The 26,135-nt window shown below is 35.9% G+C and overlaps 1 protein-coding gene across 13 annotated transcripts in view; it reads left to right on the top strand.

The window, feature by feature from the left end:
- The window catches only part of HERC4 (HECT and RLD domain containing E3 ubiquitin protein ligase 4), a 128,233-nt gene that overhangs the window by 88,285 nt on the left and 13,813 nt on the right, over positions 1-26,135 (top strand). For 6 of the 13 annotated variants that reach the window (XM_042240932.1, XM_015104386.4, XM_015104378.3 and 3 more), the window contains 5 exons: positions 1,992-2,111; positions 15,085-15,108; positions 17,118-17,216; positions 18,999-19,166; positions 19,389-19,532. In XM_042240932.1, coding sequence (XP_042096866.1) covers positions 1,992-2,111; positions 15,085-15,108; positions 17,118-17,216; positions 18,999-19,166; positions 19,389-19,532 — 555 coding nt within the window. Of the gene's footprint in view, positions 1-1,991; positions 11,783-15,084; positions 15,109-17,117; positions 17,217-18,998; positions 19,167-19,388; positions 19,533-26,135 lie in introns of those variants that run through there. The other 7 variants (XM_060406833.1, XM_060406834.1, XM_015104381.3 and 4 more) reach the window with 3 other exon arrangements.

Raw genomic sequence — 26,135 nt, 5'->3', positions numbered from 1 at the left:
TTAAGGTGAGCTTTATCTGTGTGCAGATAAAGCTATTCCTATCTTTCTATTCCTGGTTTGCTGAGAGTTGTTATTATGAAGGGACATTGAACTTTGTTAGATGCTTTTTTTCCTGCATCTGTTGAGATGAACAAATTATTATTATTATATTTTTTCCTTGAAATGTAGTGAAATTCATTTGTGTTAATTTAATCATTCCTGGGATAAACTCCACTTAGACATTTTATATATATTGTTGGATTTAATTTGCTCATATTTTGTTGAGGGTTTTGTGTCAGTGTTCATTAGGGATGTTGATTGGATAAATTTTGTTTCTCATCAGCTTCTTAGCATCAAGGTTATCCTAGTGTCATAAAATGAATTAAGAAGTGATCCTTCTTTCTCTCTGTTCTGAGTTTAAGATTGGTATTATTAATTTTTGATAGAATTCAACAGTGAAGCCATCTTGGCCTGGACTTTTCTTTTGAAAAATGTAAATATTTATTAATAATATTAGATTTAAAAACTAAAATGTTTTGTATTTCTTATCTTTCTTTTCCTCTACTTGATTGTCCTTAATTTGATCATTTTCTAGGTTCTTAAAGCTGAGAATTTTTTTTTTGGCAATACCACACAGTTGGTGAGATTGAACCCAGTCTGTGGCAGTGAAAGCACCAAGTCCTAACCACTAGACCATCAGGGAATTCCTGAGCTGAAGCTTATTAGGCTATTGATTTTAGACCTTTTATTTTACCATGATTGTTAAATGCTATCAATTTCCTTCTATGCTCTGCTTTACTGGCATTCCACAAATTTTGATGTGTTTTGTTTTTATTTTCAGTAAGTTCAAAATACCTTCCTAAAGCACCTGTCTACTTACTGCAGCCTCTAGGTCATCTCTGAGTCTGGCTCTGTTGATTGTTTTTTCTCTTAGACTTTTTTTATGTGTCTTTTGTTTTATTTACTTATCTGATTTTGGATATGTCTCACAAATTTTGAATGTCTGTAAAATAGGAAAAGCTGAATTTATTCCTGTAAATTTGTATACATCTTTTGTGGTTGTTAGTTTCAGGATTCAAGCCAGTCTAATCTGTAATTACTCTGGAGTTGAGTTTTTATGATTATTAATTAATTATTTATTTTTGACCGACCTGAGTCTTTGTTGTTGCTTGTGGACTTTCTCTAGTTGCGGCAAGTGGGGGTGGGATGGGGGGGGTGGTGGTGGTTACTCTCTAGTTTTGTTGGGATGGCTTTTCTTGTTGTGGAACATCGGCTCTGGGTGCTTGGGCTTCAGTAGTTGCAGCTTGCAGGCTCTAGAGCACAGGATCAGCAGTTGTAGTCCACAGACTTAGTTGCTCCATCGCATGTGGGATCTTCCTGGATCAGGGATCAAACCCAGACCTCCTGCACTGGCATGCAAATTCTTTACCGCTGAGCTACCAGGGAAGCCCCGGGATTGTCATGACTTCTTGATAAATGAATTATTTTAGCATTATTAAATGGGCCATTTTTACTCTGGAAATGCTTGTCTTGAAATCTGCTCTGAGTAGTCTCAGAAAGTTGGTGCTTTCTATTGGAGTATCCCCCACCAAGTCTCATGTGTGCTTTCATGGTTTAAGAGTTAGCCAAAGATGAAGGGGGAGTTTACATTCAGATTTTGGGGCTTTAGCTATTCTTACTATTATTTAAGTTCTGTTCTCAATCAGAAGACTTTATAGTTTCTAGTTTGTATTGTATATATACATTTTAATGGGATAGCTCATGTGGTGTTACATAAATTTTTTTTAAGTTGATTTTGAGGTACTAAATACAGATATCACATCTTATAAATCTTTGTATTTCTCATAGCACTTAACTAGCATTTTACATATGGTAGGCACTCAGTAAATTATTTTTTATAGGAAGAGAAAATAGCTAAGAAATCTCAAACCTTTTTCTATTTAAATACTTTTCAGTCTCTTTCTTAGGTACTGGTTAAATTTAATGTTAATTACATTTTAATTTTTTTGTAGGTAAATGAGAAATCTGGACAGATTATTCAATATGATAAATTTTATATACATGAAGTACAAGAATTGATAGACATACGGAATGATTATATCATCTGGGTCCAACAGCAGGCCTATGGAATGGTATGTTACTTATTGCATTTTATGAGTTTTTTTTTTTTTTTTTATCATTTGTTCTAATACAAAGTGAACCATTGCATATTATTGAAATAGCAGAGCTTTTATCCAGAACTCATTTTTAAAATAAAAACATATTGCAAAATAGCAGCTATATATAAATTATTCAGTGTTTATAAGTAAGTGTTCAGCTTTTACATAAAGCCAAACCAAAGACATAGATTACACTTTTTTACAGAAAAATGCAAATATGACTTAGATTTTAAGTTTCATTTATTTTCTGTGAGGTTGTCTCTTAATTCTCTAATGCTAGAATACTGGAGTGCTAATACTTGAACTCTAAGGATATGTTAGAATTTTGATATCAGTGCCTCAGAACTACCAGAAGAGAGCTGTGCGACCATTAATTCTTAATTTTTCCCCCTATTTTATGTATTTAATTTGATTTCAGTTTTTTGGTGTACATCCACAAGTGTACATATTTCTTTCCATGTGGCTAAGTCTCTAATAACTAGACACTTAATGTTCTATTAAAATAATAGCATAGGGACTTCCCTGGTGATCCCATGGTTAAGACTTTCCATCCCAGGGTGTGTGAGTTCAGTTCCTGGTCAGGAAACTAAGATCTCCAAAGATCTGTGAGATCCAAAAAACATAAAAATAATAACATAGTCTTATAAAACTTTAATTACTCATGTGAATTGGATAAGCAGCTAGATATAAAACAGGTTTAATACTCTTATTTGCTAACCTTTGTAATATGCTTAAGGCCAGCTTTTTCATCTGTGAAGCAGATACTTTAGATAATATGCATGTAGCAGTTCTAGAAAGGAGAAAGGAGCAGTGACCCCACAAGAGACTGAGTCAGACTTGCCTGTGACTGTCCAGGAGTCCCGGTGGAGGTGTGGGTCAACAGTGGCCTGCCGTGGTGTGTAGGGCACTGAATACATCAGTCTTGGGAATTGTGGTATGCTGGTATAAGTCCTTTTGAAGGAAGTTACCACAGTTAACCCTACCATAATTTGGTCTGAGGGAGGGAACACAGCCCCACCCATCAACAGAAAATTGGATTAAAGATTTGCTGAGCTTGGCCCTGCCCATCAGTATTCTTACCCTGAGAACCCCATAAACAATATGGAAAGGCAAAAGGATATGACACTGAAAGATGGACTTCCCAGGTTGGTAGGTGCCCAGTATGCTACTGGAGAACAGTGGAGAGATAACTCCAGAAAGAATGAAGAGGCTGAGCCAAAGTGAAAACACCACTCAGCTGTGGATGTGACTGACGATGGAAGTAAAGTCTGATGCTATAAAGAGCAATATTGCATAGGAACCTGAAATGTTAGGTCCATGAGTCAAGGTAAATTGGAAGTGGTCAATCAGGAGATGGCCAGAATGAACATCAACGTTTTAAGAATCAGTGGACCAGAATGGGCAAATTTAATTTAGATGACTGTTATATCTACTACTGTGGGAGAGAATCCCTTAGAAGAAATGGAGTAGCACTCATATTCAACGAGAGTCCGAAATGCAGTACTTGGGGTGCAATCTCAAAAATGACGGAATGATCTTTGTTCATTTCCAAGGCAGACCATTGAAGATCAGAGTAACCCAAGTCTGTGCTCCAGCCACTAACGCTGAAGAAGCTGAAGTTGAACAGTTCTATGAAGACCTACAAGACCTTCTAGAAATAACACCAAAAAAAAAGATGTCCTTTTAATCATAGGGGACTGGAGTGCAAAAGTAGGAAGTCAAGAGATACCTGGAGTAACAGGCAAGTTTGGGCCTCAAGTGCAAAATGAAGCAGGGCAAAGGCTAATAGTGTTTTGCCAAGAAAACGCACTGGTCATAGCAAACACCCTCTTCCAACAACACAAAAGAATATACATGCACATCACCAGATGGTCAGTACCAAAATCAGGTTGATTATATTCTTTGCAGTCAAAGATGGAGAAGCTCTAAATACTCAGCAAAAACAAGACCAGGAGCTAACTGTGGCTCAGATCATGAACTCCTTATTACAGAATTCAGACTTACATAGGAGAAAGTAGGGAAAATCACTAGACCATTCAGGTATGACCTAAGTTAAACCCTTTATGATTATACAATGGAAGTGACAAATAGAGTCAAAGGATTAGATCTGATAGAATACCTGAAGAACTATGTACATAACGTATGTACAAGACGGATGTACATAACATTACACAGGAGGCAGTGATCAGAACCACCACCAAGAAGCAAGCAAAAAGGCAAAATGGTAGTCTGAGAAGGCCTTACAAATAGCTGAAAAAAGAAGAGACGCTAAAGGTAAAGGAGAAAAGAAAAGATGTCCACATCTGAATGCAGAGTTCCAAAGAATAGCAGGGAGAGATAAGAAAGCCTTCCTAAGTGATCCGTGCAGAGAAATAGAGGAAAACAATACAGTGGGAAAGGCTAGAGATCTCTTCAAGGGAACATTTCATACAAAGATGTTCACAATTAAGGACAGAAATGGTATGGACCTAACAGAAGCAGATGTTAAGAGGTGGCAAGAATACACAGAAGAATATACAATAAAGGTCATCTTCATGACCCAGATAACCACACTGGTGTGATCCCTCACCTAGAGCCAGACATCCTGAAGTACAAAGTCAAGTGGACCTTAGGAAGCATCACTACAAACAAAGCTAGAAGAGGTGATTGTTAATTCCAGTTGAGCTATTTCAAATCTTAAAAGATGGTTCTGTGAAAGTGCTGCATTCAGTATGCCAGCAAATTTGGAATACTCAGCAGTGGCCACAGGACTGGAAAAGGTCAGTTTTCATTCCAGTCCCAAAGAAAGACAATGCCAAAGAATGTTCAAACTACCGCACAACTGCACTCATCTCACACGCTAGCAAAGTAATGCTCAAAATTCTCCAAGCCAGGCTTCAATAGTAAGTGAACCGAGAACTTCCAGATGTTCAAGCTGGATTTGGAAAAGGCAGAGGAACCAGAGATCAAATTGCCAACATCCGTTGTAACATTGAAAAAGCAAGAAAATTCCAGAAAAACATCTACTTTTGGTTCATTGACTATGCTAAAGCCTTTTGACTGTGTGGATCACAACAAACTGGAAAATTCTCCAAGTGATGGGAATAGCAGACCACCTTACCTACCTCCTGCGAAACCTGTATGCAGGTCAAGAAGCTACAGTTAGACGTGGAACACTGGACTGGTTCCAGATTGAGAAAGGAGTACATCAAGGCTGTATGTTGTCACCCTGCCTATTTAGCTTACATGCAGAGAACATTATATGAAATGTGGGGCAGGATGAATCACAAGTTGGAATCAAGATTGCTGGGAGAAATATCAGTAACCTCGGATATGCAGATGACACCACCCGTATGGCAGAAAGCTAAGAGGAACTAAAGAGCCTTTTTAGTGTGGCTCATAACAAACTGTGGAAAATTCTTCAAGAGATGGGAATAGCAGACTACCTTATCTGCTTCCTGCAAAACCTGTATGCAGGTCAAGAAGCAAAGGTTTGACAAAGGTCCGTCTAGTCAAAGCTATGGTTTTTTTTTCAGCAGTCAGGTATGGATGTGAGATTTGGACCATAAAGAAGGCTGAGCACCAAAGAACTGATGCTTTTGAACTGTGGTGTTGGAGAAGACTGTTGAGAGACCTTTGGACTGCAAGAAAATCAAACCAGTCAATCCTAAAAGAAATTAGTCCTGCATATTTACTGAAAGGACTGATGCTAAAGCTCTAATACTTCGGCCACCTGATGTAAAAGTGAAAGAGGAGATTGAAAAAGCTGACTTAAAACTCAACATTACAAAAACTAAGATCATGGCATCCGGTCCCAAGACTTCATGGCAAGTAGATCTGGGAGGCGGGGACAGTGGCAGACTTTTCTTGGGCTCCAAAATCACTGCAGATGGTGACTGCAGCCATGAAACTAAAAAATGCATGCTCCTTGGGAGAAAAGCTATGACCAACCTAGAGAGCATATTAAAAAGCAGAGACATTACTTTGCTGACAAAGGTTTGTCTAGTCAAAGCTACGGTTTTTTCAGTAGTCATGTATGGATTTAAGAGTTGGACCATAGAGAAGGCTGAGCACCAAAGAGTTGATGCTTTTGAACTATGGTGTTGGAGAAAACTTTTTTTTTAATTTGGAGAAAACTCTCGAGAGTCCCTTGCACTACAAGGAGATCAAACCAGTCAATCCTAAATCTGTCTTGAATATTCATTGGAAGGACTGATGCTAAAGCTCCAATACTTTGGCCACTGGATTCAAAGAACTGACTCATCAGAAAAGACCCTGATGCTGGGAAAGATTGAAGGCAGGAGGAGAAGGGGACAGAGATGAGATGGTTGGATGGCATCACTGACTCAATGGACATGAATTTGAGTAAACTCCAGGAGTTGGTGATGAACAGGGAAGTCTGGCATACTGCAGTCCATGGGATCACAGAGGCAGACGTGACTGAGTGACTGAACTGAACTGAGTTCTAGCAAGGCCTTTGATTGGTTGCTAGGTACCAACTGCAAGCTCCTTGTGAATAGGCACTCTGTCAATTTATTCACCTGTACTTTTCATAGTGTCTCATATATGTTTTGTAGGCCCTTAGAAAGTACAGTAGTTTTTGAATAGCAGTGCAGTTTACTTATGCTCTTTTTAGGGTACTCTTCCCTATAGGAATAAGGTGACTTCCAGAACATCTTGAACACTTTCTAGAACATAGCAAAGACTTCCTTAGGTACTTAGATCTTCATTGGGACAGACTTGTTGATTATTTTCCCGAGTCACTAGGAGGCTCAGTCAAGTTTACAACCAGCTTACAGATTTATGTCTACCCATTTGCTCATTCAGCGAAAACTTAGTAAGAATCTTCTGTGTAACAGGCTTCCCAGGTGGTGCTAGTGTTAAAGAATCCATGTGCCAGTGCGGGAGGTGCAAGAGACGAGGGTTCAGTCCCTGAGTTGGGAAGATCCCCTGGCGTAAGAAATGGCACCCCCAATCCATGCTTCTTACCTGGAAAATTCCATGAACAGAGGAGTCTGACAGGCTGAGAAGAGTCAGATATGAGAGAGCAACTGAAGACACATGTAACAAGCACTTATTTAGGTATTAGAAATACAGTGCTGAGCCAGATGGATAAGGCCTGTTCTCATGAAACTTATAATCTAGTAGGCAAGATGAATAGTAATCAAGTAATGCACACCCTTCTTCCCCTGCCATAGAAAGCTAATAATGTACACTATATAGAAGATGAAAATACGAGAAGGTAATAAAGACTGGATGGTTTCTTGCAGTTGGGTAGTCAGAAGAGTCTTTTCTAATGAAGTATGATCTGTAATCTAAATGAGAAAAAGCAGCTATGTAAGATCAGTGCAAGGAAAACTTCAGGAAAAATGAGTATCTAGTAAAAAGACCTTTGGCGAGAACAAGTGTTTGAAGGATAGAAGAAGGCCAGTGTAAAATGGGCTTCCAAGGTGGCACAGTGGTAAGGAATCTGCCTACCAATGCAAGAGACAAAAGAGACACCGGTTTGATCTCTGGGTTGGGAAGATCCTCTGGAGTAAGAAATGATAACCCACTCCAGTGTTCTTGCCTGGGAAATCCCATGGACAGAGGAGCCTGGTGGGCTACAGTCCCTGGGGTTGCAAAATGTACATAACAGAGACTGAGCACACACATTGCTAACAATAAGGGAATGGGGAGAGTTCTGAGAAACAGTCAGAGAAATGAGCAGGTGCCAGATCATGCAAAGTTCAGTAGATTAAGGTCAGAAATACGGATTTTATCTGAAGTGTTATGATTATCTGTTGGATGCTGGTGAACCTAAGGTGGATATTGTACAGTGTAATTTATATTCTGAAATAACTACCCTATCAGCTGTGTGGAGGTTGGAATGAGGGGGATGGAACAAAAATTCAGAGGGAGACTAGTTAGAAGATAGTTTTAGTAGGTTAGGGGAGAGAAAATGATGAGTTTGGCCATGGTTGGTAGTTATATAATGGAAGGAGGAAATAAATGGTCTTGAGTACCTCTTGGAGGTAAAAGGGACAAGAATTATTGATGGATATGAAATGAGGAAAGGAGAGGAATCAACAAATGAGATGAAAGGTAGAAGGAAAACTAGAGTAGTGTTGTGGAAACTGAAAAAGGGAAGGAGAAATCTGTATTGAATGCTGTCGAGAAACAGGACAAAACCATGGAATTGAGCAGTGAGTTTGGTTTCATGAAGGTCACTGGTAACCTTGATAATGCCAGTCTAGGTAAGTTATGCTTAAGAGAAATCTAGGGGTGAGGATAGGGAACAGCATTCATAGGCAGTACTTTCACAGAGTTCTACACTTGAGAGGAGGGGGTAAGAAAAGTAGAGCTATAGCTGGAGTCAAGGGACAGCAGTTTTTTGAGAAGGAAAATCCTTGACTTCTGGAAAGCTATGAATAAATATTTCCTTTTTCCTTCCCTGTTTTAACTAAATCTCTCATCTAGATAAAGCTTTTCACACTTTTCTTCCAGAGAACTCCTAAGACAGGAGAAAAAACATATTTCTTGAGGTTATTAATTTTCCCTCTGCAAGACTTGTTTGAAGTCTCATATCTCATCTTTGAGTGAATGCAGATTTCAGGCTTAAAAATATTTATTGTAAAAGGAGTTAAAATTATTTACCATTGAGGGACACTGATGATTGAGACAGTGAACTTTTTTTATCCTAAGACTTTGCATGTAAACTCTGACATACCACCTCGGTAACCTGGGCCTTTGAGCAATGTTTTTGAGACTTCATTAATATATAGACTCCTTTTAAAATAAAACAATTCTTTTAAGAAGCTTAATGTTCACTTACCCTGTTTATGACCATCTTATTTAAATGTATACACATACTAAACTAGTTCTAAACTCCTGGTTCTTAGCTTTTAAAAGAATTCTAAAGCCATAACAAATTTGTAAATTAATTATAACACTACAAATTTTAAAATGAGGTTATTATTTAGTATGGAGGATGATTATGTTGTCTTGATCAGGAATCTCCGCTCTCAACCTGATTATGATAAGAAAGGAGTGTAACATAAGAGCACTCAGGTTCCTGTATCATCTCAACACTTTTTTTAGTGTTCATCTTTTTTATTAAATCCAGTTCCTTGTGGTATACAATAAATCCTTGTTGCTTATCTGTTTTATGTACAGTAGTTTATAGCTGTAATCCCCTACTCCTAATTTGTTCCTCCTACTCCCTCCCCTTTGGTAACTGTAAGTTTGTTTTCTATACGAGTCTGTTTCTGTTTTGTACATAGATTCCGTTGTACTATTTTTTAGATTGCACATGTAACTTATATAGTATTTGTATTTCTGTCTAACTTACTTCACTAAACATTTCACTCTCTCCTGGAGAGTTATATCCTCTTGGGTCACCGTGAATTAGATCTGATGTCCTTTGACATCTGAATTTTTACCTAGTATGTAGTATAAAACAATTCTGAACAGGTTAAGAGAAAATGCCAGTCTAATAGAACTTTTAAGGTAGCAATAATCTTGTGCTTTGTGGTAACCCTGTGGTTTGAATGTTTGCTTTTAAACTTAGAGGCTTATATCCAAACTTCTCTTTGTGTATAACTGTGATGATATCAAATTGAATTTCCTTAGGAACTCTTTCAATGCCACTGTTTTCTGGTAAGAGGGAGACAGTAGAGGGTCATCTTATTTCAATATTTTCCAAGTTGCTGTACTTGCTCTCCTCTTTCAACCACATGATTTTCCTTTTTCTCCATTTATAGACAGACTGGTATTGAATATGTGGTTGTGGCAGTAGAAACTTGTTCTTTAATTGGTACAGTGGATTTAATATCACATCTTAGAAATCAGAATCTAGAACCCATGATTTGGGTTCTTCTAGTCTTTTGGAAATAGAAGGTTGACAATTTACTTTGAAGGTCTTTGACTAACTCAAGTAGTTTATTAATTTATATTATAATATCTGAAGGAGCATTCTGTGGGAGAACTCAAACCACTTTCACATTTACATATAACACTAAAGGCTTTTTTTCCCTGAGACTGTTTAATAAAATTCATACTTGCATTACTAACGTTGACACTAGGTCAAACATCATATGGGCCTTGTAAATAAAGTTAGTAAAGTTTTAAAGAGTCTATCCTAAAGATCCAGGTTATTTTGTGATGATATAGATATGTATATGTGTATTTATATAACCAACAGATATATACACATACATATGTATAACATTATTGAACAAGAGTTATGATCTTGAAATAATTCCATTCCTTTGGTGTGAAAGTTTATAATATTCCTTGATAGAACATAGTTACTATGAATTATAAAAAATATGTCTATAAATTTTATTTATATATGCATGTGTTTTATATATGTAAATATATGCACTATGCTGTGCTGTGCTTAGTTGCTCAGTCATGTCTGACTCTTTGCAACCCTATGAACTGTAGCCCCCCATGCTCCTCTGTTCATGGGATTCTCCAGGCAAGAGTTGGTTGCCATGCCCTCCGCCAGGGGATATTCCCAACCCAGAGATTGAACCCAGGTCTCAGTTCGTTGCAAACAGATTCCTTATTGTCTGAGCCACGAGGGAGACAAAATATATACACATATGTATGTGAAACTTCACCTTGTTCTAAACACTGCAACAAGATTATTTCACCTTTATTATATTGCTTTTATTATATTTCTCTTTATGCTATAGTCTGTTGAGATTTTTTTTTCCTCAGATTTTCTTTTCAAGTATTTTAAGAATCCATCAGGTATATAAACCTTAAACTAACACAGAGCTATATGTCATTTATAATTCAATAGAACTAGAAGGAAAAAAAACCCATTTGGTGTAAACTTTTAAGAATGCATCAGGTATATGCTTTCCTTGTCTCTAAACATTAAAAACTAATTCTGAATTTTTTGCATCCCTTACAATGTCCTTTTGTATGGCTGAGACTAACTTTTCACCTAATCCTCTCCTATTTTCCCATCCTCTTTCATCTGTTTCCCTCTACACATTTCCGTGAAGTTTTTGCTTGATCCTCCTACTCCTGCCACTTACTGTTAATATATAAGCTTCTCTGTTTTGTTTTTCCAGACTCTGGTATTACGATATGAAACTTTTTTTCAGTTGGATTCCTTTTGCGTTTTATCTGTTTTTCTCCCCCTACAGTAAATAGTTTCTGGCAAAATAAGAGGGTATGTGAGTTTTCTCTTTATCTTCTTCTATTTGATGTTTTTTCCCCCACTTTCTAGATACTATTCTTAGTTTATTTGCTTACTTCTTTTAACTTTGCTCTAAAATTGTTTCTAAAAATACTTTAGTGGGAAATTCCCTAGTGGTCCAGTGGTTCAGGTTTTCACTGCCAAGGGCTGGGTTCGATCCCTGATCAGGGAACTAGGTTCCCACAAGCTGTGAGGCATAGTCAAAAGACAAAAATAATTCAGTGGTTACAACTAATCTTTTTGCTACTTTTTTCTTCCCTTTCTTATCCTTTTTGTTACTGTACAGTATCAATATATATCTAGTAAAAATTGATGAATGTAAAAAAAGTTCTATGCTGAGTCTTAGCCTGTTATAATTGAATCAAGTTAAGCATTTTTAAAAGTGTGTATTCATTTATTTCAAGAACTGTGTATGTCTATGTCAGATACAAGTAAGTACTAATTAAATATATTTGATAAACTGGTGAAATTTTTAGTCTTTGATATTACACTTTATATATTTTTGAGTCATAACTTTAATTTCAGTATTAATTTTGCCATGTTTATAAGTCATTACTGTATTTGTTCTCTGGAGTTAAGGTTTTATACTTTAACTATGGACAGTGCTGAGCTAATGACATGACATGCTCACCAGCAAACCGGGAAGATAGCCTGATGTAACACCTGGGAAGACCAGCTGGTACTTCCTGGGTTTGAGCTTCTTCCTCATTTAATGAAATGAAGAAATTAAAGTACATTTGCATACTTTAATATTTGTGATACATTTAATACTTGCATTATAAACCTTGTAGCTATATTTCCCAGAATGTTCTCATTTGCTTTCTAAGTCCCCTTGTAATCTTTAATGGCATTAATATTTTGTGGATTCTTGGACTGATTCCTTATGCCTTGAATTACCAAGTTATATTTGTATATTTTTCATTTTCTTCATGTTTTAGAAGTATCTTTAATATTTTTCTCTAGTCACCAACACTTCATATTTATTTGAATTACTTCAGTGACTTCAGCATCCTCTGTTTATACTTAGAGTAATTGTGTTACACCCTTAAATAATGATGCCACCAGCAATGATACAGTGTTTTGCTATGAGTAATATGTTGAAACTAAAACGTGCCAAGGAATTGCATTTTTTTTTTTGGTCTAAAACTAAGTAAATTATCATTCACTATTGATATTTAAAGCAGCCTTAGTGAAGTTTGCTTCAGACAGTGAGACCCTGACTTTGAACATTCCTTCATGCCTTTCTCACTCAGGTTTCTAGGACATTGGGTAACTAAAATTAGGCATATCTTGACCTAATTTCAGGGCCCCCGGTCTACAAACAGCCAACAGATAGTACTTAGGTATGTGGATTTGGAGCCAAGAGTAGACTGTGGGTTAAATGATACGGTGGGTTTTCAGCAGTGGACCTTCAGTTGACCGCACCTATTTCGCCAGTATCCTGTCCCCATACCGCCCCCGCCCCCGCCACCACCACCACTGTTTTTCTTTTAAATTTCCCTTGGAAATACTACGGTGGCTCAGTTAGACTCGAAACTAATATAGTGACTACCTTACAATCCTGATACTTCCCAGAGGAGTTTACCCTTGCTTTGTGCGTATTTACTTTGTTTTCAGGGTTTAAGCTTTTGTCTTAGGTTTCTTAACACTTAAATTGAAATTTCTAATAGTGATCTTAATCTGGTTTTTCCTTTGATGCTTCTTCCCTAGGTAAATCATTTTGCTTGGTATCTTATACTCTCTCTTCTTTTCGCAAGTTATCTACATCCCATTATTTTTTCATATTTCTTCTAGCTTACATCTCTCTCTACAATCAGACTTATGGTTTAGTTGCACTGTAAATTCTGACAGTCTTCCCAATGCAAAATGATATGCATAGCATCTTTCTCTATTTACATGTAGCAACAAAGTACATATAGGTTAGTGTTTCATTATTAATAGTAAAATCCATCTTTCATGATACCAGGTATGAAACAGTTATCAAATTGGCCATAGGTAGTCAGAAAAATGTTGAAAGGTGTTTCTTACTCAAACCTTCTTAGTTGTAGTAGGACTTTAAAAACATCCCACAAGATATATTTAGTACCATACAAGTATTTCAGGTGTTCCTGTTAAATTGCCTTTAATTAAACTGAGTGTAATCTAAATGGCTTTTTCTGCAGAACAGCTTCTATAATGTATCTGCTAGCACTGCCATTGGGATGCATATGTAGTGATAATTTGGTACTCTGAGTTTTTTTTTAATTAAGCGATTGTAAATATTTATCTTTCTCAGAATAGGAAGTTAAAGTCATATTTACTTATGCTTATACTGTCTTGGCTTTATTTTGCACAATATAGTAAATAAACCCTAAATGTTTGCTAATATAGTAAAGCTTCCAGTGATACCCCTTGAGGCATATGCAAGAATCCAGCCAACTGCAGAGTTAGAGGGAACAGTTCACAAAGACTGCCCTCACTTCTGATACTAGTTGCGAGGTTGGAAGATTCCTGGAACCATTGTCAGGTTCAATAATTTGCTACAAAACTTCGCAGAACTAATTGGAAACTATTACATTGACATTTACAGTTTATTATAAGGAGAGAGTTCAGATTAAAATCAGCCAAGGGGAAAAGTGCTTAGGGTAGAGTCTGGCAAAGGTACCAAAGACTGAACTTTTGTCTTCCCCTCCCTGAGGAGTCATGGACAAGTTGCTTTCCTAGCATCTGTTTGTGTCAATACTCACAGAGTATTGCCAACCAAGCAGCTCTCTAGAGCCTTGGTGCCCAGAGTTTTTGTTGAGGCTCCATCACATACTGCCTATTTGGATGGCCTTTACTTGCCAACCCTTCTGGAGTAAGAACTGATAACTACATATCCCAGAGTCTCCAGGAAAACAGTGATACTCCTGTTGAGGTATGAAATTCCAAAGTCCTATAGGTTGTCTTCCAGGGCAAAATCAGACTACTGGGAGAGGATCTCTTTGGGTAAGATTAACTCCTCACTATACAAGGTACCATCTGCAAATTTAGTAACATACTTTTGGAGATTTTAACCCTTTATTTGAGTCTTCACTCTAAACATACACGAAAGCTTTTTTCAAGAAAGTGTTGTACATTTCTGTTCAATGCAATGGTAAGCTTTCATTATAATTTTCATTATTATATCCTTTATGAATCTCTCTCTCTCTCTTCATTTCTTGTTTCTACTTAGCAACCCCTATGCCCTGTCTTGTACTTCCTATTTTAAGCTAATTTAATGTTAACGAATCCTTAGTTTTTAGATACCTGCATTTCACTGGTTATTTCTGATGAATAATAACTTATGGCTTATTTTCTCCATGTAGCTCTTTAATCTACTAAACACTTTACAAACATTTTGTCAAGGTTAACCAAGTCTTTGAGGAATATTTTCTCTCATTTTCCAAGTGGAGAAATTGGGCCATAAAATTATTTCTTCAAGACCAAATTAGTTGTAAGATTAGTTTTTCTGTTCTGCTTAAATTCTGCAAATGACGTACTTACTTGCTGAAACCAAATTTCATTATGTTCAAGCCTCAATGATTTTCTGATCACAAGATATCTGAAAGAAAGTTCTTACTACATTTTTAGATATATAAGATATATGTAGAAAGGGTAAGTTTTGTTGTAGATGTATCTTGGTCTACTTCATTAATTCATTATTCTACTGTAGCAGAATAAATGAAATGCTACTTTGAATAGAAATGGTTAAATTTGGACACTAACATTGCTCTTTCCTCATTACTGTTACATTCTGCACTGCCGTCTTAGGATGTCAACCATGGATTAACTGAGGTAAGTTTGGTGTAATAAAGTCTCCTGTTCAGAGTAAGATACACTCTGTGTTGTCTTAAGTGATTGGAGATCCCAAGCTTCCTCTTTTTTGTGACTGTAAAACATATATATTTATATTTATATATATATATGAATGAGTGTATAGAATTTGCCCTATATTAACATTTCAGGAATTTTCTGAAGAAAATTAGACCCTTTTTTCTTTAGTTAACATTACACCTATATGATGCCTTTCAACAATGTTTGTTTTAAAATATTTCCTATCCTCTTAAAGTCTTTCAGAATAAAATTTATAGTGTCCTCAGAATACAAAAAAAGCAAACTTGTAAAATTTATCAAAGGCCTACACAGAAGGCAGAAAATATTTTATGTTAGAGAAGTAGAATTAGCTTCAGTTTTTAAACTGATACTTGATATTCAACTTGGTCATAAAATTGAATAAACTTTCAAGGTTCTAGCATTTTGGCTTACATAATCAACAATCCCGAACCACCTTTTTTAAACACTTGGGAATTTTGTATTATACTTCTGTTATGGACGTTAGGTTTTGTTGTTTACTTTGCTTTTTTTCCCAGCACTTGAATCAGTGACATATTTAGAATTAGCTTTAAATTATAGGCCCAGCATTGTTTGCTTCCTCACCCTCAAGTAGAAGCAGCATATAAAATTATGAAATCAGAGAGTGCTGAGGCTGATGAGGACTTTAGAAACTGTCTCAGTCTTCTAGATTCAGAATAGTGAAAACTCTAGGAAAGTCATCAATAGCTGGTTAGTGACACAGACACAGGGTGGAGGGTCAAATGGTCACATGAAAAATAGCCAAGAATGATAACTTACTTAAGGATTAATATAACTCAGCATGTTGTCTTACATGTTGAGAACAGCGAATTGATAATCTTGGGTTCTGTGTAGATTAGGCACTATTGAATTACTTCATTGTTTTTGATGGCCATAGTTAAAAGAGGCCTGGACAAATTGAAATATATTTAAAAATGGCAGTTGGGATGTAGAAGAGTTGGAAACCATATTATTTTTCTGGATGGTTGGAAAAACTGGGCATATTTAGTGAGGACAAAAGACAACTTAGGGAGAACATGGGCGCATGAAGTCTCTAAACCATATAAACTTCCCTGTAGGGGCAGAATGAAGAGTGAAATATAAAACAAAGTGATATGTAGAAATGCAGATTCAGATTTAATATAAAAAGCTTTCTAAGAACTTAAAAAGAAGAGAGTTGCTTCACGGTGTATTGTCTTCACGGGAAGCCTTATAAGGAGAAGGGACTCGGTCAGAACTAGCACAGAAATTTTGCTTTGTTGGATACATGGTAGAAATACATCCTCTAGCTGATCTGTGACTGGCAGTTCATAGCTCTTTGTATTTTTCTGGCTTATATCAATTCGCTGTTATTTTTCTGGCTTATTGGCAGTCAATCACTATTTCATCTGCTAGGATAAGTAATCGATAAGGTGACTAATATCTGATAATGGTAAGATCAACTTATTGATCAGCTTTGTAGGTTGACAGAAAATAATGGTACTAATCATGCTTATTTTGTATGTTGAACGAACAAATTTTGGGGCTCACAAAATGTTGGCACCCTATGGCATGCAGTAAATATCTGTTGAATGAATAAGTAGATTGCTTATCATCGGCCTCAGTTGCTAGAGTAGCGCTAACATATCAGAACTGAGTACTGTATTTAACAGAGGAGCCCCAAATGTAGAATAAATTTCCAATCTAGTTCACTGAAACTTCGAGTTTAATACAGGTTAAGTAAACGATACCTGTAATTTATAATTTTATGGGTCCCTAAGTATACAATTCTCTCCCCAAATTGGGAATTAGGGTTCTTTATTCTAGTGCTTCATCTAATTATCAGTATAATTCCTGAATGACACAAAGCAAATAAACCAAGAATATGATCAACTTTACACAAGAAATGACAGTACCTACAAGAAATATGTCACAAACCAGTTTGTGCTAATAAGCTAATTTTTTATTTCCAGTTGGCAGATATCCCTGTTACAATCTGCACATATCCATTTGTATTTGACGCCCAAGCAAAAACTACTCTGTTACAAACAGATGCAGTCTTACAGATGCAGGTAAAATGTTGTATAGTACTGGTTTAACTTGAGAGTAGTTTTTTAATTGTCTGTGGTGTGTTCTTAAAGTAAATATTTGAAATGTCTTTGGGGATACTTTTTACCTTTGTAGTCTGTCTTTTGCAAAGGTACTTTCACCAAAGTATCTTTAGTACCTATAAGACTGTCGGATGTAAATTGTGCATTCTTATAAGGGATACTTAAATATATTTAAAAGGAAATAGAATAATATATATAGGATATAAGGAAATAGAATTTAGATTTTTATCATTTTATATTTTAAAATGGTATAATCTTTCATCACAGAAATATGTAGCTTTTATAAACAGTTTGATTTGTTTCCTTGATAAAATGTTGGTTTGTTTCAAATCGTGTATTATATATTATATTGTATTATATATTCCCTACTTATGTACTTAAGTACAAGTACTTAGTAGAAGATGAAAGTGAGTAGAGATGAGATGATGTTAAAGTAGGAGGCATTTGATCACATATTGGGAGTAGGGTATGAAATTTCTGTGAAGAATGTTTTAGTAATAATAAGGTGTTTTCTTGAGGTTGGTTGTCTCCTCTTTGCTCTTTTCCTCCCCCTACTTATATTGAGTATTTTTTCCTTTATAATGAGAATTTTAAAAACTAGTTTACATTGTGAATATGAAGGAATACAATAGTTTTACTTTACCTTTTGAACTTGTAAATTAAAAAGGTTTTGAGGTTTTTCCTCTGATACAGAATATCAGACTATAAAGGCTGAGGACTAAGGATGAGATGAGGCCTCGGGTACTTAATATTCTAAAAATGCTTTTAAAAATTACCCCTGTCCCAGTTTTGTTAGCAGTTTTTATTCCTTTAGAATAAATGCATTTGATATTCTAAATTCTTCCATAGTTTTAAACAATAAATAATATAAGGAGGAATTTTAGAGCTGCGCTTATTTCTGTTTTCATCAATGGAAAAAAATAAGTATTTTTGCAAGGTTTTATGCTAACAGTTGGATTGCTAGCTTTTTTTAGTAGTCTTTGTTAAAAGTTACTTGGTGCTTTCAATGTAGGATATTTCATTTTAGAACAAGAACACAAAGAAAATCACAGGAAAAAAAAGTAAAAGCTTTAAATTGGTAAAAGCCAAATGTTTGGAGTGTGAGCACAATAGGTGATCACTTTGAGCTTCCCTGGTGGCTCAGCAGTAAAGAATCTAAGGAAATGGCAACCCACTGCAGTATTCTTGCCTGGGGAATCCTATGCAGAAAGGAACCGGGTAGGCTGTAGTCCATGGGGTTGCAGAAGAGTCAGACAGAATTTAGTGACTAATAACAACAGCGTGGTGATCAATCTGATAGATGACTTTCTGTAAACCTTTTAGTTGACCAGCCTGTTTCTTATTCTATGGAAAGGTATATTTTAATTCTGTCTTCTTTTTCTCCACACTCTCCATCCTAGTTATTTTTTGAGAGACCACATTGTTCAGATTTATTATTATTATAGTTCCATGCTTATTTAATGGCATCATCAGTTATACATTACTACAAAAATTTCAAAAGGATACTTTTTTCCTCAGAATATAGTTTGTTAAGCTCTGATGCTGTGTTAAATACTGTGTTAGGTACTATGTGAATTTAGTAATACAGGAATTTGTTGTTTTTATTGTTCAGTTGCTTTGTCGTGTTCAACTCTTCACAATCCTATGGGCTGTGGATAGCTATAAATAAGTAGAGGTTAGCTTATCCAGTCATAGTAGCTTCTTCATAGCATTGTTGTTAAATTTTTAATTTTTGTTTTCTAGATGGCTATTGACCAGGCCCACAGACAGAATGTCTCCTCTCTTTTTCTCCCAGTGATTGAATCTGTGAACCCTTGCTTAATTCTAGTGGTACGTAGGGAAAATATTGTAGGAGATGCAATGGAAGTCCTTAGGAAAACAAAAAATATAGACTACAAAAAGCCACTCAAGGTAATTTAACATTTTCTGTTGTATAATTGGAACTTTCATTCAGAAAACATGTTTAAAGTTTTCCTGTTTATTTTTATAGTATCTTTGAATCTTAATAAAAATATACTTAAAATTATAGCTATTAATTGCTGAACATTTATTCATAATAAATAATGTGTTATAGAGTCTCCAGAATATACTTTTCGTTTCTTTACACTCAGTGTTTGCATTATTCTCTTTTAGGTTATATTTGTTGGAGAAGATGCTGTTGATGCAGGAGGGGTACGCAAGGAATTTTTCTTGCTTATCATGAGGGAATTATTGGATCCTAAATATGGCATGTTTAGGTATTACGAAGATTCCAGACTCATTTGGTTTTCTGATAAGGTAAAAAGTCCAGCCATCTAAATTACTTTTGTAAATAAATACACACACACCCCTATATATTTCAATTTAACTCAGTAATAAATAGGAGTTATTACTAGATTCCTAACATTCACAGATCTGTTTTATTAAAATTTTAAAAATCATAAACTTTTGGACTTAGTCATCGAAACAGATTATGCTTATCACACATTTCAAATTAGCAAAATAAATTAAGGAATGGTCAGCCTGAAAAATGATGTTGACTGTTCTGCTGAGTTAGATTTGAGCATTGATTAGCTACCAGATTAGCTTTCATTCTGGGGAGAATTAATTTATTGTTAGGGGTCATTGATTTGTATCATATAGGGCAGAGATAACTATGCAGCAAACGACATTTCATGATCTAAGTTCTTCCCATCACATAAAGTCAGTGCCTGCTCACTTACCTATTTTCCGTTGCTGTGCGTGCATGCTCAGTCACTAAGTCAGGTCCAACTCTGTGCAACCCAATGGACTGTAGCCCACCAGGCTCCTCTGTCCATGGGTTTTTCCAGGCAAGAATACCGGAGTGGATTACCATTTCCTTTTCTAGGGAATCTTCCCAACTCAGGTATCAAACCCACGTCTCCTGTATCTCCGGCACTGGCAGGTAGATTCTTTACCACTGAGCAGCCTTCCACTTCCTAGCTAAAACTGGCAGAGGCAGAGTTGGGTAGTTATGACAGAGCCCCTGTGGCCAACAAAACCTAAAATATTTTACAGAAGAAGTTTGCTGGCCCCTGATTTAGAAATTGTAAGTGAAATGGGTGGTTCAGTTTGTAGAACTATTGAGCTGAAAGAAATTTGAATTATGTACTATTTATTCTAAAAACCTTGATGTCTTGTTTAGTCATTTCTTCCAGGAGACTCTCCTTTGTGATGTTAGCAGTCATGATGATCAGTGCCTAGGCTAAATTTATTAGGGGTCACAAAATGATGCTACTCTTAATTCTGACATTTCTTTTTCATTTTTGTAGCTTAAATACTTACTTGTAAGGAAATTTCCTCATCTACTATTTGATCCTTAGTAATAGAGTTCATATGGGATGTTTTACATTCTCTCTCTGTAGTTACTTATTTTTCACAAGAATGAATCTGTTCATTAGCATACTCCAGGGGTGACAATTCATTTTTTGGTTTTGTTTTCAAATATTATTGTATATTCATGGATTAAACATATTTGATGTTTTTCAATCCGTTGCTGTATGCTGTGCTCAGTCGCTTGAGTTGTGTCCAACTCTTTGCAACTCCACAGACCATCGCCCAACAGGCTTCTCTGTCTGTGGGATTATTCCAGCAAGAATACTGGAGTGGGTTGCCATCCCCTACTCCAGGAGATCTTCCCAACCCAGGGATCGAACCTACATCTCTTGCATCTCCAGTGGATTGTTTCCTGCTGAGCCACCAGGGAAGCCCTTCAGTCCATTGCAGTTATTATCTTTATTGATATTATCCCATTTTTGTCAGGAGAGCTCTTCAACTTGGCACCTGAGTCCTTTGGATACAGTCTTAATACCTTGCTTCCCAGATAGTAATATTCAGGCTTCCCAGGTGGTACTAGGGGTAAAGAATTCTCGTGCCAGTGTAGGAGATGTAAGAGACATGGGTTCAGTCCCTAGGTTGGGAAGATCCCCTGGAGGAAGGATGACACTCCAGTGTCATCCCCTGGAGTGAATGACACTCCACTCTAGTATTCTTGCTGTAGTAATCCCATGGACAGAGAAGTCTGGTGGTCTGCTGCAGTCCATGAGGTCACAGAGAGTCGGACACTACTAAGTGTCTGAGCACTAATACTCTTTTAAGTAATTTCCTTGCTACCTGGTGTACTTGGTATGATAAAATGTTCCAGACTTGTACATTACTGCCTAGCAATATCAACCTTTCAACCAATATTATAACTGAAAATACAGTTGACCCTTAAACAATAGAGATTTGAACTGTGTATTTTCACTTAGATGCAAATTCTTTTCAACAAATATATATTGTGATTCTACACTATCCTCAGTTGGTTGAATCTGCAGATAGAAGACCAACTAGATTATACTCAAGTTTTCGGCTGCACAGGGGATCAGCGTTCCTAACCCCTGAGATGTTCAGGGGTCAACTATAGTTCTGTTTTAACTGTTTTGCAGGGTTTTTTGCCCTTTGAGTATACCCTAGGAGAGAAGCATGTTTGTTAGAAGGTTAGAGTAGGGGGAAGGGTATTGGAATCTTGAAGAAGAAAGAAGAGTGAAATAACAACTCAAGGGAGTGGATCTCTCTTACCTTTTCAGTTATATCTTGATTTGGACAATAGGAGCCCAATAGAGCTGGCTCCTACTTAGTGTACTTTTTGACATGTCCCCATTTTTCTTTCATTATTCTTTACATTTGGTATACAGTTTGGTACAGAAAATGTTCCATGCTGGTTTTGTGTTTTCCATACCCTAGTCCTGACACTAGCCATTTCTTCTAAGGGCCCTGGCTTCTTTAAGTATAAAATGGTATTTAGAATATCCAGTTGTGGATGCTGAGTGTACTCACCACCTCAGAGATGGTGTAGGAAGGAGGGAGGATGCAGAGGGCCATTTGTTCTTTTTAATTTAATAATATTTTTTAACGAGGTAAAATTGACATAACTAAGTTCTTCCCTTTAAGAATTTTTTACAGACACAGTTCAGGGGCCTTTAGTACACTCAAGAGTGTTGTGCAGCCCTCACCACTACCTGGTTCTGTTTCATCACCTCAAAATGAAACTGCAGACATAAGCAGTTTCTCCCTGTACCCTTTCAGCCTCAGACAGTCACTGCTTTACTATCCTTTTCCCATGGATTTGTCTGTTTTTGATATTTGCTGTTAATGGAAACCATATAGTTTAATGGCCTTTGGTATCTGACTTCTCTCATTTAGGATGTTTCCAAGGCTCATCCATTTGTATCATGTGTCAGTACTTTATTCCTTTTTGTAGCTGAATAATACTCTGTTGTATAGCTCTACCACATTCGTTTATTCGTTCGTTAGTTGATGGACATTTTGGGTTGTTTACCTCTTTTGGTGAAATACCATTGAATAGTACTAGTATGAAAACTTGTGTGCAAGTTATTGTTTGCAGTTATTTTGCATATATACTTATGAGTGGAATTGTTAGGTGTTGTGATAATTCTGTTTGACTTTTTGAGGAACCACCAAATTGTTTTCCACAATGGCTGAACCATTTTACATTTCCATTAGGAATATATGAGGATTCCAGTGTCAACATTTGGTACTTTCTTTTTTAAAAAAATAGATTTTAAAATGTATTTTATGCATGTATTTATTTCTTCTTACTATAGTGGTATGTTTGAAGTGGTATCTCATTGTGATTCAGTTTGCATTCCCTGCTGACAAATGATGCATATGGCCATTTGTATACCTTCTTTAGCAAAATGTCATTTTTATTGTTGTTGCTGTTTTAAGAGTACTTTTATGTATTCTGGATACTGGATCTTTGAGAAATATATGATTTGCAAATATTCTCTCCCACTATGTGAATTAACTTTTCACTTTCTTGATAATGTCCTTTGATATCAAAAGTTTTAAATATTGGTGAAGTCTTTTCTCGATGTGTTTCATATATTGTTGCTTGTGCTTTTTGGTGTTACAACTAAGAAACCATGGACAAATTCAAGATCATGAAGATTTACCCCTGAGTTTTCTTATAAGAGTTTTATAGTTTTTGCTGTTATATTTAAGTCTTTGATATATCATGAGTTCATTTGACTATGGTTTGAACTAAGAGTTCAACTTCATTCTCTGTATGTTAATACCTGGTTGTCTCACCATTGTTAAAGAAACTAATATTCTTTCCCCATTGAATAGTCTTGGCATCCTTGTTGAAAATTAATTGTCTATCATTATATGGATTTATTTCTGGGCTCTCAGTTTTATTCAGATGATGTGTATGTCTGTTGTTATGCCAGTACCACACAGTCTTGTTTACTATAGCTTTTGTAGATTCTGAAATTGCAATGTGTGAGTCCTCCTACTTTGTTCTTCCTAGTCAAGATTCTTTTGACTATTAGGAATCCTTTGCAATTCTGTATGAATTTTACAGTTAGTTTTCCGTTTCTGCAAAAAAAAAAAAAAAAAAAAGGCCATTGAGGTTTTGATAGAGAATACATTGAATCTGTACATCAGTTTGGGAAGTATCTTCTAGTCTATGGACATCGAATATCTTTCCAGTTTTTTAGGTCTTTTAATTTCTTTCAGCAACGTTTTGTAGTTTTCAGTGTACAAGCCTTACACTTCCATGGTTAAATTTATTTCTAATTATTTTGTTCTTTTTGATGCTGCTGTAACTGGAATTGTTTCCTTAATTTAAGTTTTAGTTCATGGCTAATGTGTAGAAATACAGCTGATTGTTTTCTGTGTTGATCATGTACTAAATTCATTTATTACATCTATCTAATAGTTTGTTTTATGGACTCTTTAGAATTTCTATTTACACGATCGTGTCATCTATAAAATTCAGTAGGTTTAATTTTACTGTTTCTTTCCTATTTGGATACTTCTATTTCTTTTTCTTATCTAATTGCCCTGCCTAGAACTTCCAATATGTTTTCAAATGCAAATAGTGAGAGTGGACATGCTTCTCAATTTTTCCTGATCTGCATGGTATGTCAGCTGTGGATTTTCATAAATTCCTTGAATCATATTAAGGAAAGTCACTTCTATGCTTAGTTTGTTGAGTTTATTTATCATGAAAGAGTGTTAGATTTTATTCAGATTTTTTTTTTTCTGTATTAGTTGAGGTGGTCATGTGGTTTCTTTCCTTTATTCCATTATGTGATTGATGTATTACATTGGTTGATTTCCTTATGTTCAACCACCCTGCATTCCTGGACCATTCACTTGGTCATGGTGTGTAATTCTTTTTATATGCTGCTGGATTCAGTTTGCTAGTATTCTGTTGGCAATTACTCTGTTATTATTAGGAATACTGCTTTATGGTTTTCTTTGTGTGTGTGTGAAAGATGTTTTTGGCTTTGTTATCATGGTATCCCTAACCTCATAGAATGAGTTAAGAACTGTCTCCTTCTCTTCCTTTTCTAAGAAGACTTTGAGATTGATGTTAATTCTTCTAAATGTTTGATAGAATCTGGTCTCAGGCTTTTGTTGGAAGGTGTTTGATTGATGGTTCAATCTCTTGCTAAAAGTTTCTTTAGGTTTTCTAATTCTTCTTATGTAAGTTTGTGTGTTTGTAGGAATTTATCCATTTCATCTATATTATCTGTTTTGGTGGCATTCAGTTATTCATAATTGTGGCCTAATTACTCATTATTGTCTTATAATCCTTTTTATTTTTATAAAGTTAGTAGTAATGTCCACACTTTCAGTCCTGAATCTAGTAAGTTTTCTCTTTTTTTCTTGGTCATTCTAGTATAGGTTTGTTAATTTTGTTGATCTCCACTTTAACCTTTATTATTTTCCTTGTCTGCCAGGTTTGAGTTTGGTTTACTCTTCCTTTTGTAGTTCCTTAGGATATAAAGTTAAGTTATTTATTTGAAGTATTGTTTCTTTTTAAATTTAGATGCTTACAACTATAAAAATTTCTTTTTGAACACTGCTTTCCCTGTCTTCTATAAGTTTTTGTATGATGTGTTTTTATTTTTAGGAGTCCAAGTATTTTCTGATTTCCCTTGTGGTGGTACCTTCTTTGACTAATCAGTTTTTTTATTTTAAGTGTGTTGTTTAATCTCCACATCCCTGTGAATTTCACATATTTCCTTCTGATGTTGATTTCTGGTTTTCATTCCATTATGTCCTATAAAGGTTTATGATTTTATTCTTTTAAAATGTAGCCATTTAAAATTAATCACTTATTGGTTTTGTTTCTTACTCATCCAGTTTTCTTGTGTTTGTTTCTTTTGTTTTTTCCTTGTAATTCTTGGCTGTTTATCATTTTAGAATGTGACACTGAGATGCTCCCTATATACTTTTGGGTACGGGCATATGCACATTGATGTTGACGGACCCCGCTTGTAAAGTGATTAGGTAGAGGTCTTTCAAGGATGAACCTGCACATGTCAGCATGTGTAAGTTTTTCACCCTTTGAGTTTACAGGGAAGGTTGTAGCCCTGGCTGTCAATGTTCTAGTAGTGTTCCAGACACTGGAAGGGGAAGCTAGGATTCCCATTGTTCACTGTATAGACTTCCATTTGATCCCTTTGTTTTTGAAGCAGGACCCTGAGCATCAGTTGTGTCAGATTCCAGAGCTTCTTCGATTCATCCTTTCTAGAAAGTCAAAGGCCTCTCCCGTCAAGCATCTTACTTTCAACCCCTCTCTGATAGTTGACTCTCAGAGTTGTTTTACTAACTGAGCTAGCTGGAGTACCTCTGACTTCACAGGGATAGATTGGCACTGTCAGTGCCTGAGCCTACAGCATAGATGAGCTTTTTTTCTTTTTACTGGCTTTTCTCTACAAGCTACTGTTTCCATTTTTTTCTGCTTTACCAAATCAAACCAGCCATTTATTTTTCATATTTTGAGATATTGAAATCTCTTTCATGCTGTTGAAACTCCTCCCTATTCTTTTTTCTTGTGAATTTATGCCATTTATTCCTGTT

Source organism: Ovis aries, chromosome 25, assembly GCF_016772045.2.
Source record: "Ovis aries strain OAR_USU_Benz2616 breed Rambouillet chromosome 25, ARS-UI_Ramb_v3.0, whole genome shotgun sequence".
NCBI classification, from domain to species: domain Eukaryota; kingdom Metazoa; phylum Chordata; class Mammalia; order Artiodactyla; family Bovidae; genus Ovis; species Ovis aries.
This window is presented reverse-complemented; position numbering and strand designations above follow the sequence as displayed.